This window comes from Ovis aries, chromosome 7, assembly GCF_016772045.2.
Source record: "Ovis aries strain OAR_USU_Benz2616 breed Rambouillet chromosome 7, ARS-UI_Ramb_v3.0, whole genome shotgun sequence".
Lineage (NCBI taxonomy): Eukaryota > Metazoa > Chordata > Mammalia > Artiodactyla > Bovidae > Ovis > Ovis aries.
This window is the reverse complement of record NC_056060.1, coordinates 52,348,518-52,364,218: the sequence shown is the minus strand read 5'-3', so window position 1 is coordinate 52,364,218 and position 15,701 is coordinate 52,348,518. Positions and strand designations below refer to the sequence as shown.

Sequence of the window (15,701 nt, the reverse complement as noted above, 5' to 3'; positions counted from 1 at the left end):
CTTATCAGCCTATTTCTTGACTTTAGCAAAGACATAAAAAGAAAAAAAGAATGCATGGCTGAGAAATAAGTGTTTGGATATTCATAATTAAAAAGCATCTAGAGGAAATACACAGAAAAGATAAAATATTAATCAGAAGAAGTAATGTCCCCAAATCAGAGATCCTACATCCTTGCTGATGGAATCCCTAATGCCTGGCCTCTGAGTAGCTGATCCAAAGGTGACTCTCAAAAATGAATGAATGAAAATTTCCCAAGTATGAAGCAATCTTAATAAGAAGAAAAGTTATAGGCAAAATGAAAAATAAAGACTCAAATAAAGGTCACTGAATTGGCAAGGAGAGCAGGAAGCCAGACGGCAGGAATTAAAAACGTTAAGACAGAGAAAAGATCTGAAGGAAAGATAGCAGCAAGAGGCAACAGCAGGGTAGACAAAGGGCATTAATTTATTTCTTTGGATATTTTTTCAAACTAAAAATATTTGCTCATTTTTAAAAATTTGGAGAAAATAACAAAGCAGAGGGGGAAAAAAATCACACATTTTTCCACCATCTAAGTGCAGGCACAGTTAACACATTTAAAATATATGTTCAAACTTAATCCACCAGAAATCTGAGTGGGCTTGCATATCATACAATGGAGTATCTAAGGGACTAGAGGAAGGTAAAGGGATAAAGAAATAGTAAGACTGGCTAGCAATGATTACTCTATTTCTCAAATCCTTTCTCAGTAGTCAGAAAATCAGTACTTTTCTGCAATATTTGTGTTCATCATTGCAAGTAAAGATTTCTGAATATTTGTTAACAGTTTATGTTATTCTTTCTTTAAAATGAGCATTTACATTCTTCATTTAACTAATGACTTTTTTCTTACAACTACAAATGAGCTCCTTAGGTTTTTCAGAGATCAACTGTTTGATTTACTGCAAAACCTCCAGGGTTGCTTGCTGCTGATTTAAGGAAGTCCTAACCATGTATAAAGTCACAGAAAAGGCAGCCTGTGGAAAAGAACAGTTTGATGATGCTGACAGAAAAGGGGTATGTGTTAAAAAACAAATTCCCTAAATATATGGACACACATGAATCCAAAGGGGAAAGCAAACTGCCTCCAATAATAGAAAAGTACATAGATATAGGCGCCAAGATATAGGAGCCAAGATATGGGCTGAATGAGATACATGAGGGACCCCACATTAAATATCCTAATCCTCTTCATGAAGTAGCATCATTCACTGAGTCAATTCAGGATACACAGTTCCTTGCCAAGACTGCTATCAGAACAGTTCTGGTCCCCTGGCCCAGCTTCACCCAACTTCATCGTTTTCTTCTTTATTATTACTTTATATTATTGCTTCTACCTTTGTGCGTTAAAATTTAGATGAGAGGATTGCGACAGGTGAAAACCCCACTCTTCAATCAAGCAAATTTTCTCCTAAACTGTTCTCCTCTAATTAGTTTCATTACTGGCAAGGCTTACTATCATCAATTAATTCCTAATAGTGGGAATAAAGATCTCCCAGTAAGCAAAATGGCAAGAATACACAGAAGAACTGTACGAAAAAGATCTTCATGACTGAGATAATCATGATGGTGTGATCACTCACCTACAGCCAGACATCCTGGAATGTGAAGTCAAGTGGGCCGTAGGAAGCATCACTACGAACAAAGCTAGTGGAGGTGATGGAATTCCAGCTGAGCTGTTTCAAGTCCTGAAAGATGATGCTGTGGAAGTGCTGCACTCAATTTGCCAGTAAATTTGGAAAACTCAGCAGTGGCCACAGGACTGGAAAAGGTCAGTTTTCATTCCAATCCCAAAGAAAGGCAATGCCAAAGAATGCTCAAACTACTGCACAATTGCACTCATCTCACACGCTAGGAAAGTAATGCTTAAAATTCTCCAAGCCAGGCTTCAACAGTATGTGAACCATGAACTTCCAGATGTTCAGGCTGGTTTTTGAAAAGGCAGAGGAACCAGAGATCAAATTGCCAACATCCACTGGATCATCGAAAAAACAGAGTTCCAGAAAAAACATCTATTTCTGCTTTATTGACTATGCCAAAGCCTTTGACTGTGTGGAACACAATAAACTGGAAAATTCTGAAAGAGATGGGAATACCAGACCACCTGACCTGCCTCTTGAGAAACCTGTATATAGGTCAGGAAGCAACAGTTAGAACTGGGCATGGAACAACAGACTGGTTCCAAATAGGAAAAGGAGTATGTCAAGGCTGTATATTGTCACCCTGCTTATTTAACTTATATGCAGAGTACATCATGAGAAACGCTGGGCTGGAGGAAGCACAAGCTGGAATCAAGATTGCCAGGAGAAATATCAATAACCTCAGATATGCAGATGGTACCACCCTTATGGCAGAAAGTGAAGAGGAACTAAAAAGCCTCGATGAAAGTGAAAGAGAAAAGTGAAAAAGTTGGCTTAAAGCTCAACATTCAGAAAACTAAGATCATGGCATCCAGTCCCATCACCTCATGGCAAATAGATGTGGAAACAGTGTCAGACTTTATTTTGGGGGGTTCCAAAATCACTGCAGATGATGACTGCAGCCATGAAATTAAAAGACACTTACTCCTTGGAAGGAAAGTTATGACCAACCTAGACAGCATATTCAAAAGCAGGGGCATTAGTTTGCCAACAAAGGTTCATCTAGTCAAGGCTATGGTTTTTCCAGTGGTCATGTATGGATGTGAGAGTTGGACTATAAAGAAAGCTGAGCACCGAAGAATGGATGCTTTTGAACTTTGGTGTTGGTGAAGACTCTTGAGAGTCCCTTGGACTGCAAGGAGATCCAACTAGTCCATCCTAAAGGAGATCAGTCCTGGGTGTTCACTGGAAGGACTGATGTTGAAGCTGAAACTCCAATACTTCGGCCACCTGATGCGAAGAGCTGACTCATTTGAAAAGACCTTGATGCTGGGAAAGATTGAGGGTAGGAGGAGACGGGGACGACAGAGGATGAGATGGTTGGATGGCATCACTGAGTCGACGGACATGGGTTTGGGTGGACTCTGGGAGTTGGTGATGGACAGGGAGGCCTGGTGTGCTGCAGTTCATTGGGTCGCAAAGAGTCGGACATGACTGAGCGACTGAACTGAACTGAGTAAGCAAACTGTTAAATGTATTTGGATCAGAAGCCAATCCTTTGATTTTGTTAAGGCCATGATCCTGCATTTTGCCAATAATACTATTATGTCCTCACTGAATCTCGCATTCATCTAAATTCTGTATTTGTTTATACCATCGATTACATCATCACTGCATTCACAAAATCTAACCTTTATTAAATTCAATTCTGTTGCATACGACTACACACAGAGGGTGAATATGAGGCAGAGCTAGTGTCTTACTGCTTTTTAATCTTTTTAATCTTCCTAGGCCTGTATGTGGGCTTCCCTGGTGACTTAGACAGTAAAGAATCTGCCTGCCATACAACAGATCCAGGTTCAATCCCTAGGTCGGGAAGATCCCCTTGAGAAAGGTATGGCAACCTACTCTAGTATTCTTGCCTGGAGAATCCATGGACAGAACAGCCTGGGGTCGCAAAGATTCGAACACGACTGAGTGACTAACACTTACTTACTTATGCCAGTATGTACTAGACACTAAAATAAATGGGCATTGAATTGATTATGCAGACATAGGAAAGGCACTGATTTTCTCACTTTTTTGAAACTCGTGTGTACAGAATTTGCCCAAACAATGCTTGCTAATATCTTCTGCTTTAGAAAAAGGGATCATGCATTTAATAATCTGACAGTTAATTTTTTGATCACAGACTGCTTTTACACAAATGCAAATTAATAAATCTAATGAATGCAATCAAAGTAAGGAAGTATTCACTTACGTTTAACTGAAGCACCTTGTTCTAATACATTTCCCAACCTCCCAGAAGCACCAGCTTTGTTGCAAGCAAGATATCACTGAAGTGATATTCTTATCCAATTAATTTTTAAAATATTATGTATATTGCAAAATAACAGCAAGTTCTTGGCTATTCCATATACAAATAGTATTTTACTGTCACATTGTAAACTACTTATTATGCAGTGGTTGCTCTGTTTCAGGTATATCCAGTCTTTGAATTCCTATAAACTTTACATATTGGAAAATGAGAATATTTCATTTAAATTAAGTTAAAATGTCACTAAAATGGATTTATCTCAGGTAAGGCCAGTCTAAATTAATGAAAAAAATTAGTTTATACACCTTAGATCATTGTTCCTCAGGAGCGGGGAGAAGTTTCATGGAAGCAGTGGCACATGAGTTGGATCTTAAAGTTAAAATGCGTCATCAGAAAAACGAAATGGGTTTTTAAGGTAGCAGGTAAAAAAAACCTGCACAGACCTAAACAGAGAAACAAGACAATAAAAGCAAAGATAAGGGTTATGGATAATACAAACTGAAGGAGCCACTTAATATGGTAATTCCCTGTTCCCATCTTGAAGTCACCTGGCAGTAAAAGATGATCAAACTAGGCAAGTCATAGAAAAATAAAACGACAAGAAAAGATAGAAAAACACAAACCCAAGTGTTCTCCATGCTTAGCTTGTATCTTAAAATCAGACATCAAAGCTGGCAACCATCCTATAAAGCTCTAGGGACCATCCTCCAAGATAACCAATAGTTCTGATGCTTTATCTATAATCGAGCTCAAATTCTAAAAATCACAGATTTCAGAAAGAAAAGGGGTGGTAACTATAGGCATATGTACCATCACTTCCTATTCCCATGCCTTTGGTAAGCATCACTCATCAATCAGACTTGTAGCATTTGCAAGTTCCAGTCAATTTGAATCTTGTGTCACAAAGAGTGTAAATGTATCTTTTGCTATCTGAACCCTTCCTATTCAAATCCAGACCAGGAATGGGTACAGGTAATTTTTTTTCAAGATAAAGCTATTTGGAGGAGATGGTATTTCACAGCATATGGACTTTTGCTTCCCCAAATTCCAAAACATAACAGATTGGAATCTGTCACTCTGACCTCTCACTCTCTGAATCAAGAAACCAAATAGTGTGCAAATAGCAAGGAATATATCTGGATGTTTTTTGTTTGTTCTAAGATATAAAAGCTTACCTCCCACACATTCTTCTAATATATATAGGAGCTCCTGTAATAGATGTCTGATAGAGGTGCATAATTAGGCAAACCTCATTGTTTTCTATTTCCTCTTACAAATAGGAAGTATATAGTCCACGAAACAGAAAAAAGTAAATGTGTCAAGAAAGAGGAATTAAATCATGTTTTAAAGTTTGTATTCATGTAGGATAAGGTTAAGTGTTAACTATCTTAATCTCAGAGTCAGCAATCAAGTGCATTAGGCTTATTGTTCCTTGTTTAATATTCTGCCCAGGACTGGAAGAGTCTTCCTCCTATTGGTCCGTGCTGCTCATCTTTAACCTGAACTCTTAGAACTCTCAAGGAAGCAGATGAGAAAGCAAGTAAAAAGACCAAAAGGAGGCACCGGACAAAGTGGTCTAGTTTGGTCAGAGTATCTTATTATCTTGTACTTTATAGTAATTATAAAGAACACTCAGTCACAACTATGAATTAAAATGTCCACCCTTGATGAATAAAGCTGTGACGCTCAACTCAACACTCAACTATTCTGAAGAGAATACACAGCTTATTAACACTCACCACTGCCTTAAAATATTACTACAGGAAAAAAGTTCCTATAAGGTGCTTGTAAGTATTGAGCACCTTTTTATAAATAAAACAATCACACAAACAACCTCCTAGTGCAATCTCTTAACCAACAACTAGTAAACTTCCCAACAACAGGGAGTACTACATAGTCTTACATATTTCTGCATAATTAACAACAGCTCTTAGAATACCTTAAATGTAATATATGCTTAATAAATATCTGCAGACTGAATCTCACGTAAGAGAAGTCTTGCACAAGGTAACAAGTGAATTACACCTTCAGGTAGTCCTCATGGGCTAGCACCCAAGGAAACACCAGCAAGACCTAGTAATTTGTCCAGTGAAAATGTTCTGCTGACTGCTGATTAGTTAAATGTTAGTCTTTCTCTGTACTTATGGTATACTTTCTATTGCTGTCAATATTAATTTTGTAACAGAGTTATGGAAATTTAAGCTAAAGGAACTTGCAAGGTCATCTGGTATAAATTTTGCGTTTTATCCACAAGGAAACTAAGGGGTCTACTTTTCCCATGCTTTAGCACTTGTCACCTCATTCCCTGGCCCTGAACTGAATAAAAGAGAGGTTTTGGTACACATTATTGCTTAGGTTAACATTACAAGGTTAATATTACAAGTGAATGGGCATTCCTCAAATGCCAGTCTCTAGCATACTACTTTATATACAGCAGGTACTCAGGTGAGCACTTAACACACTGTTCTTGTTCAAATTTAAGTGAATGACAAGCCTCATTTTAATTATTTTCATTTGTGTAATTTTAGTGTGTAACATTTTTCTAATATAAAGTGATTTAACTTAAGCTTTTCTTCAAAACATCTTTAACAAAAATAAGCTATACTTCTGTCTTTCCTACCACTGTGAAGTTCATTTCCCTCAATAATACCAAAAACTAATAGTGAGACAGAAACCAAATCAGTTCTGCACATTACATCATTCAAGACACCTCTCACTGGGGAGAGCAAATTGGTCAATTATTTATACACACATATATCCATTACCTAAGTTAAATAAGGCTGTAAAGTTGAGGGGCTTGAAAATGCTTAACTTGCTTTCTGAATAACAGAGGAAGACGTTTTCATCGGTTTTAGATTATAGAGGAGAGCTGCCTTCTTTCTGGAACCAGAAACAGTGCTAGGATGCACCATTACAGCTGGCCTCATTACAGACAAGCCAAAAGAACTCTAAGTTTTTGGTGTGGGTATGGAAGACAGACTGAACTCAGGGCAGGTAGCATGTCAAACAACTACTCAAAATATTTAAAAGCCAGATGATTTACTGCTAGTCAGTCTCTAATTTTAAAGCAAAATGAAAATCCTAGGCTTATGGTTAAAGTAAATTCTAAAGTCATGAGCTTTATAGTAAATGTTTTCCACTGCAGTTGAAGAAACAATAACTATTTCTTAGACAGCTAAAAATTGCCTAAACCAGAACCAAGGACAAAACTGAACTACTGAGTTCTTTCACAGGGACAGAAAATAGGACAAATATGGCACTAAGAAGAAAACTTATGGATCGCCACACTTTGCTAAAAAACTTATGGATTGCCATACTTTGCTTACTGCAACTAAGAAATAAGCTGCTCAATTTGGGTTTCAATTCTAAATCTAAAATGTACCAGATTCAGACCTCTGTATGATTTACACGATTAAAGAAAGACAAGGAACTATAGCCACAGGACCACTTCTAGCATCTGATAACGAAATCAGAGGAATCCTACAGCTTCCCTGTCACTCAATTTATCTCCTTCCATAAAGTGAGTAGAATAACACATCATATAGGATTGCTTTTGGTTTATAGGTCTTACTTGCAAACAGAAGTATATAAATAAAAATAATAATGGATAATAAGTAATACTTTTAAGAATTCCTGAATTTGTTGGGTAAATAAAGTATTAGAACATTTTCTACAATGGAACATCAGGCTTTCTTTTGAATTTATAGGGAAAGGTTTGTCATCTATGATACCATCTAATTTCAAATATGTTAATCACTCCCAACCATGCAGGTATGATTATTCTTAAACATAACTAATCACAAACAGGCAGGAGAGATTTCAAATGCAATTTTTCCACAGTAATTTTATTCTACCAGGGTTTCAAGAAAAACTACTTTTTAAAGGGAAAGAAAATCACAGGGTTTTTTGGTCTAAAATACACACAAAAAACAAAACTATGAAGACACTCATAGATAAGAGGAAGGAAAAACTTACTTCGGTAACTTATCTAAGAGGAGTGCAATGTAAGTTAAAGTGTACAGTGAGGTTAGATTGTGGCTTTGTTTTAGGTTGCCAGTATGAGTCTTTATTTAGGAAAAAAAAATGCATGTCACTAGCTTATTTTTTTTAATGAAAAGTTTATAACAGAATTATTTTCTATTATTTACAAAATATAAAAACAATTGTATAGCCTATTCAGTATTAAAACATACCTCTGAAAATTACTCTCAAGTGAGCTGTGTAAGGGAAGTGACTTGGATCTCTATGGAGTGGGAATGAGATCAAGAAAGGTGCATGTTCATTACCTTGGACTTAAGTGGAAGGTACCCATAAGTATATTATACAAATATTACAACACTAACAAGTTAGTAACTTTATTTTGTAGAACTATCTCGAAAAACATGTATTTCCAAATCTTAAGAAATAGGGCTCCTGATGTTAAATCATTAACATCATGATTTCAACTCTGAATACTTAATATTTTTCCAAACACTCATTTAATGCTTGAAATAACCATGGACATACTTTCATCTAATAGTATTTTACTTTAATGAACAGAATAGATTAATTATGAACAGATAATAAATAATTCACTGTCTAGCTAAAGGCCTACATTACATACGATGTATCTGTAAAATATGAGGACAAGTTCAGACTTGTTTGTGACATGAAGTCCAATAATTTAGAAACTATGATCAACCTAAATGCAAAGCTCACTTGATAATTATTAAGTACCACACTTCTGTATAATGAAATTTTAAAGTCTCATTAGTAATGATACCAAAGGTTGATATAGGACATAGTCCATGATAATCTTTCAGAACATTATCAAGTGACAAAATAATAGGTAAAAAGATACTGTTGCTTCAATAAATGTGAAATGAGATATCTAAATAACTGCAATCTTATCTATTAAGTCATTTTAATTTTATACATATACACACACACATACTATTTCTTAGGAGGAGATGGGAGTAAAAGAGCGTTCACTTTGTAATATCTTTATTTTATATAGTCACTTAATGAATAACATACATCCAGTGTTGTGGAGGAGGGGCTATGAGGCCATACATAAATATAGCCACTAACACTGTTTATGATCCACGAATGTTTAAAGTTTTAAATATAAATAAATAATTGTGCAAACAGGATTTCTAAAGCTGAAAATTAAATGCTAGTGTGCCAGTACAATTTTAAAATGAAGTTATAAAATTGTACATTTGGGGATTAAGGTGTTTGTTGTCATTCTGTTTTTTCAAAGTACCAAAAACTGAAGTACACTGTACTTTAGGAGTTTTCCTCACATTAAAATCAGCACAGTTAAGTTGTAATAGATGTGTAAATATAAATGATCAATTAAAGAATAATTAAATCACATGATTTACCAAATGAGCACTCCACTACATTATTATTCAAATACTTCAGCCTGCTGCCTATACAACTTACTCATACTTTAAAAATATAAGGTGAACGATCCTTTCCCCTATTGTTCTCACAATAAATCAAAACATAATTATTAATTCAACTTTCAAAATTTGCCTTTCTTAAAATATTTTAGTCCTTTAACTTGAATGTCCCTTACCTGAATGTAAAAACCAAAGTGCTCAATTCAGACTTCAGAGACGCTGGTAACATTAAGTTAGGGGGAAGAAACCTGGTTTCTGAAAACCCTGATGATAATCAGGATATTGAGTATCTCTTCCTTTAAATTATAGCCCTAAAAAGGGGGTGAGGGCATCCATCAAAGAATAAACCCTTCTCTCTCTCTCTCACCCACATACAATCTTATTTATCTGACCTATTCAAATTGCAACAACATGACTATTGTCAACCCTAAAAAATTCTTTTAAAAATATTTAAACTTCATTTAAAAATGAAAACTGAAAGCAAGATACTCAGCTGCCAAATACTGTGCAGTATCAAACTATTAAAGCCTGCACTGACCTACTTCATATTAGCATCATGACAATATGGATGTGTGCCAAGAAATTAATGAAAATTACTATATAACAAACTTTAATTGTGCATTTAAAAATCGTCACTGTTTTTAAGTGTGTAAATACTGTACTACAATGCCAGTTGTCTTACGATACATTTATTTTTTAATTACAATATAAAAAGTAAGGAGATTTGGTATTTCAGTAATCATATTCGATGATGAACATGTAAGATTTCATAAAATCAGAGCTTTTTAAAACACATTTAATTCTATTTTTAATCATCTATTAAAAGCAGTCTTAGACCAAACTCCAAATAATGCTTTCCATTTAAAAAATAGCACTACACTTTTTATAACATTTCAGTTAATGAAGAATCCTACAAAAATAATGCAAGTTCATGTTTAAAGAATATTTCCAATGGCTCTAACAGAGGATAGACTTAACTCAGTGTATTTAATTATTAAAAGACTGCCACCAGTCTTTCAGAGTTTAATCTAATGTTGAAATATTGCAAATTCTTATACAAGAAAGTACAAGAATAGCAAGGGGTATTTCATCCAAGGTTTCTAAAAAAAGACACGAAATGGCAACACATTTATTTTAAATTAAAGCATCCTTTAAAATTAGAAAATCACTTTACAGTGTAAACTACCACCTTAAAATGTCTCATACTACAGAAACCCTTTCTTCACAATCAATGCAAAAAGATTAAGGTCCCTGGAAGAGAAATTTAATCTCAGAATAAAGAAGGCAAAAACATTCAGAAACAGCAGCTAAGCCAACTGAAAGAAAGAGACACATTAGGTTTTGCGCTGCATATTAATAGCCTTATGCACAATGTCTGTTTGGTGAAAATTCACAATACACTGCTTCCTCCCAGTATGACTGCAAAAAGAAGTAAACACATTTCACATTTCTCAGTCCCAAATTCATACTATCATCATGCAACATGACTTAATTTCGACCCATATTCCTCTTACACATAAGTGAAAAACACATATGACTTATTCAACTGCACTTGCAATTGAGGAGGGGGTAAAAGCATTTTCTGGCTCCGGAGCCCAGGGACTGATGCAAAGTCCCCACACCTCCAGAGATACTATAAATACGCACCCGACTTCGGAGACCCACATTCAATGAATGTATCAGCCTCCTCCTCCGCTCCCCAGCCCGCCGCCCCCCACCCTCTTTGCAGCAGAAATGTGCCTGGGCTTTTCTACCCCAGCGATGGAGGATCCTCTTACCAGATGGAGTTCTTGATCCTGTGTTGCAGCGCGCTGGCCTCTGTCCCTGGCAGCCCGGGCACAAGGGCTGGCAGAGCAGCCCCCGAGTTGGGGGCGCTGGGGGGAAGCTGCTGATGGGCATCAGGCTGCTGTGGTGGCGGCTGTTGTTGTTCCTCTGCCATCGCTGCTGGAGGGGTGGGAGGGAGGGAGGGAAGATGGGGGCGCGGGGAAGGGTGAGGGAAGAGACGGGGAGGGGTGGACGAAGGGGGAGAGGAACGGGGAGGGGAAGAGGAGGAGGAGGAGGAAGGAAGCTGGATAAGCTAGGCCTTTACCCCAGGGCTCGAGTGAGTCGCTTTCGCCTGCCGCCTGGGGGACATCACCGGGGAGACCGAGCGGCTCCTTACGGCCGGGGCGCTTCACCGCGGGAGAGGCATGGCGGCTCCCCTCAGCCCCCCGCCGCCGCCGCCGCCTCCTCCCGTCAGCGGCCAGGGCTTGGAGGGGGGCGGGTGGATGAGGAGGGGGCGTCTGAAGATGAGGTGGGGTGGGGGCGAGGCTCCCCCAAATCCAAGGAGAACGGTTGCTCAGGGACCTGACGGCCCGGCCTTTCCTTTCTTGCCCGCGGGGCTTTCTACTCCGGGGGCCCCGCGCTGCGGCTGCAGCCCCAGGCTCGGCTCCACGCCACTCCCCACGCCGCCGCCGCCGCCGCCGTCGCCGCCGCTCGCTCCCGGCCCCGCCGCCGCCGCTGCCCTGCCAGCCCCGGAGGCAGCCCAATGCGCGCAGCCGCACTGCGGCCCGGCGCAGACGGCAAAACACCTACCGCTCGGCCGCGGGGGGGCGGGGGGGGGCGTGGACCAGTGTATGCGGGGTACGGGCGCGGGCAGGAGTGGGGCTGGGGGGGGGGGGCCCGGGCGCGGAGAGCGAGCGCGGGCCAGCCGGGCCCGGAACGCGCGCCTCCGGGGCTGAGGAGGCAACTGGCCGAGCTGGTGGAGAGCAGGAAAAACGTGGGGGAGGTGCTGGCGAGAGAAAGAGAACTTGCGTGAGGAGGAGAAACCAAATTTAATATTTGGCGTGGAAATGGGATTTTTTTTTTTGCATCCTCCAAGCAAGTAAAGTGAAATCAGTCAACATTATCCCCTCTCCCCTCGACAAGTGAGGATTACTTTCTCCTTGGTGAAAAGAACAGAATTGAATGAGGTAAGAGGATAAACTGACTTTTCAGAAGCCCCCAAAGAAGAACACCCGTTGGAATTAACCACCCTTTAGGTAATTCAGTCTTGAACGGAAATCGCGAGGCAGGAGCTGGGTTGAGTGCTCCTCGGTCGGGCATTCAAAGCCCTCCAAATCTGGCCCCACTTTAGCTATCCAATCATCGCTGCCTCCATCCCCCTGCAAGAACTCTCGGCTCCAATCAGTGAAGTCTCCATGCCATTCTCAACGCGCAGCAGACTCATTCTTCCTTCGTGCCTTTGCTCCTGCTGTTCCTCTCACCTCCCTCCCCACCCCACCCCCTTTGCAGGAACGCCCTCCTTCCTCCTCTATACCGCTCTCCAGCCAACCCAGTCTCCAAAGCGCAGCTCAAGTCGCGGCTTGTCAGGGTCCCTGGCAGCCAAGGCCCCTGCCTGCCTCGGAAAGAAACGCGTGTAGTTCTCACAACATGGTGGCTCAGGCTCCATTCACAAGCGCCTTCCTTTTGGATCCAGTTGAACCCCTAAACGTCCTCTCTGCCCCCTCCCCCGCTACTCATCCTTAAGAGCTAGCTTTGCCCACTGAGAGTAAGACTCCCTGCCAGAAACAGGCAGGTCCCCTTTAAGAGCAGAAGAATTGGCTTTTCTAGGTGGGGCTGATCAGGGAGGCCTAAACTGCCTGGTGTAGACTACAGCCAAGGTCTCTGGCACCAGATGGAACAGCTGCTCAGCTCATACTGACCTTTCTCTGGGCCTGTGGGGGTTATGAGCTCTTCAGCTTTAACTTTTCTGACAGTTTCTATCGTGTTTCTACCTGTCAGATTCTCTGGCCACTTTCCTGCCGTGCTTGGACTTTGGGCAGCGAGTCTCTGCCACCTTTTAGACTCCTGGGTGTGGGGAATCTGATTGGCTTGGGTTTCTTGGCCTTTGGAGTTCTCAGTTCCCTGCCTTGGCCTGGAACCATTTTGCTTTTGCACCATCGTGCCCCCAGGCCTAACTCACAGAATCCACTCCCAGATTCGCTGAATTCTTACACGTGGTGGGAGCACAGGGACTAGGAAAGAGGAAGGGCACCTGTGTGCAAAATAGCTCTTTCATGAGGATTCTAGGCCTGTTGGGTTCCTTTGCACTCTGAAGCCCATGGCACTGATTCTATCACATAACGAGCCCCTCTTTCCATAAGCTAAGGTCACTGTTAGCTTAGCTACTTTTAGAAAATTAAGTTGTTTATTAATTCATTTTTGCACATGTACCCTTGGGTCCTATGTAAAGACAGGCTTTTTTTTTTTTTTGTACCAAATTGAAAGACGTGGTGTGCACTTAGAAGCTTTGAGAAAACTAGCTAATGCTAATAACGAATGCACACTTTCACTGTGAAAGACCTAGCACTTTCTATACATTACCATCTGCAAACTGTATAACGTAGGCACTATTCTCTCAATTTTACAGATGAACCAGAAGCTTAGTGAGGTTAACTGTCTTAAAGTGACCCAAAGAGTAAATGAGGGAGCCAGGATTTGAATCCTGAAGTCTCATGCCGAAAAAGAGGTTATATCGAAAGATTTTGGATGCCTATATAAGCTCTATATCCATGCAGAAGATGGAGGAAGTAAAGACTTTGGGCAAAGTCGCGAAGTCCCCCAGGTTCTAATTTTTTACCTTGCCAAGAGAGAGTGATGGCTCCACGTTGCCACACCCGGGGAGGGGGAGACCCTAGAGAGCGAGAGATTCATCCAAGACGGGAAATTATCTGAGTCTGCCAAAGTCTTTAAGAAAAGGAAGCTGAGAACCAGGACGCTTTTTTACAACTTCGCTGCCGGGTGTCACACAGGCTGACTTCCCGAGTGCAACTTTTGAGGGTTTTATAGGTTCCATAAAAGAGCATGTCAGCCCACCAGCCACTAGAGGGCACAGCAGAGCTGCAATCCTGGGCTGCCCTCTAGCGGCGGTGCTGACGAAAGGACGTCGTTGAACCTATGGGGCCTTCAAAGACCCACAGGCGGTTGGAAGCGAGATCTCCAACTTTTAGGTTCAACAAGCAACGAGAAGAATGGATTGGCAAATAGTATCAGATTGAAGAGATCTTATTGCTAGAATGGACATCCTTGCTGGAAGGCTGTAAATGGTCAGCCCCCACTACTTACTTAAAATCTGGGGGTAGTGCGTGCAGTTTTGTTACCGTTTTCGGACGGGGCAGTGAATATAGTCAGTTATACTAGAAGAAACCTGAAAGAAATCTGATGAAGTTACTCAGAATCCTGGGTGAGGGCTCAAGCGAAACCCAGACACCTTGCGTGAAGGCAGCAGTGTGGCCATGGTGTTTCTGAAATTTGTTTGCCCTCCTCTTGTTATGAAACTGTACTAAGGCCCCTCAGGGACCCAGAATCAATGTGGTTCATTTCCTCAGACCTTCAGTTTGACTCACTGAGAAGTAATGGGAAACGTTATAGTAATCATGAATTTTCAATAGAACATACTAGATTTTGAGCTTCTGTTTCTCAACCCTGAAGATTATAAGTCTGTTCTCCCTGTGAACGTACGTGTACTCCTGTGGAAAATTTTGAGAAACACTGATGTAGTGGGAAAGAAAGACTCCAGTCTGGGAGTCAGAAAACCTAAAAATTCAAACCCTCTATTTCCATCCTGGTAAAAATGAAAATCATGACCTACCTCACCTCACAGGTTGTGAGAAACATGTTAAGGTGATACCTAAACCAGGGTACTGCTATGCACAGAGAAAGATAACCTATAAGGTGGACTGTGAGCACCTCAAAGCCTCATGTTCTATTTATCCTAGTAATCCTGGGACACAATTCCTTACTCCTAGGTGTTAAGTAAATATTTGTTGAATTCAGTAGTGACCTAACCTTAATTTTCTTAGCCTAGTACATCATACCATCTTGCTCTCTTCTGTCTAAATTGTGTGTCATTTATGAAACTATCTTATATGATAACTGTACATACATTTATTATACCCAGTACATAAGAACATCAGACACTGAAAATATAAATAAATAAATAGATAAGACCTGGTCCCAACTTAAAATAGTTTGCATCCTGGGGAGCAGAGAGACCTATTACTACATATTAGTTACACAAAATGATGAGTATAGTGGAGGAAGGGATTGGTCCTACTCAAGGCAAAAAGAACTTTTGGAGAAGACCTCTTGGCTAGCATTTGAATGGGGTCTCATCGGGTGAATGATGATGATGAATGATGTTCAACAGGCAGAGCCATAAGGGAAGATGTTTTCAGACCAAGGAGCAGAGCAAACACTGGTGTGAAGCCATGAAGACACATGGGATGAGCGAATAATGCAGTGTTAGCTTTGTGCTCAGATCCTTAAGAGTGTATAGGGGAGGAAATGGAGGGGTCGGAGACACAGCCCATTTTACAAAATGTTATTCTGTGTTATTAGTTACAGTTGTTCTGACAAAAGATGAGGCCCAAATGGGC

General features: G+C 40.4%; 2 protein-coding genes across 6 annotated transcripts in view; one reads left to right on the top strand and one right to left on the bottom strand.

Moving 5' to 3' along the window:
- RFX7 (regulatory factor X7) overlaps positions 1–14,078 on the bottom strand; it is a 145,397-nt gene extending 131,319 nt beyond the window's left edge. The window contains exons 1-2 of one of the 5 annotated variants that reach the window (XM_042252418.2): positions 13,904–14,078; positions 11,082–11,247 (exon numbers count right to left, since the gene is read on the bottom strand). In XM_042252418.2, coding sequence (XP_042108352.1) covers positions 11,082–11,242 — 161 coding nt within the window. In that variant the 5' untranslated portion in view covers positions 11,243–11,247; positions 13,904–14,078. Of the gene's footprint in view, positions 1–10,950; positions 11,248–11,392; positions 11,848–13,903 lie in introns of those variants that run through there. The other 4 variants (XM_042252419.2, XM_042252420.2, XM_042252417.2 and 1 more) reach the window with 4 other exon arrangements.
- Positions 11,967–15,701, top strand: part of TEX9 (testis expressed 9) — a 251,995-nt gene continuing 248,260 nt past the window's right edge. Inside the window, exon 1 of the mRNA XM_060417893.1 lies at positions 11,967–12,254. The gene's annotated coding sequence lies outside the window, so the exon portion shown is untranslated. The remainder of the gene's footprint in view (positions 12,255–15,701) is intronic.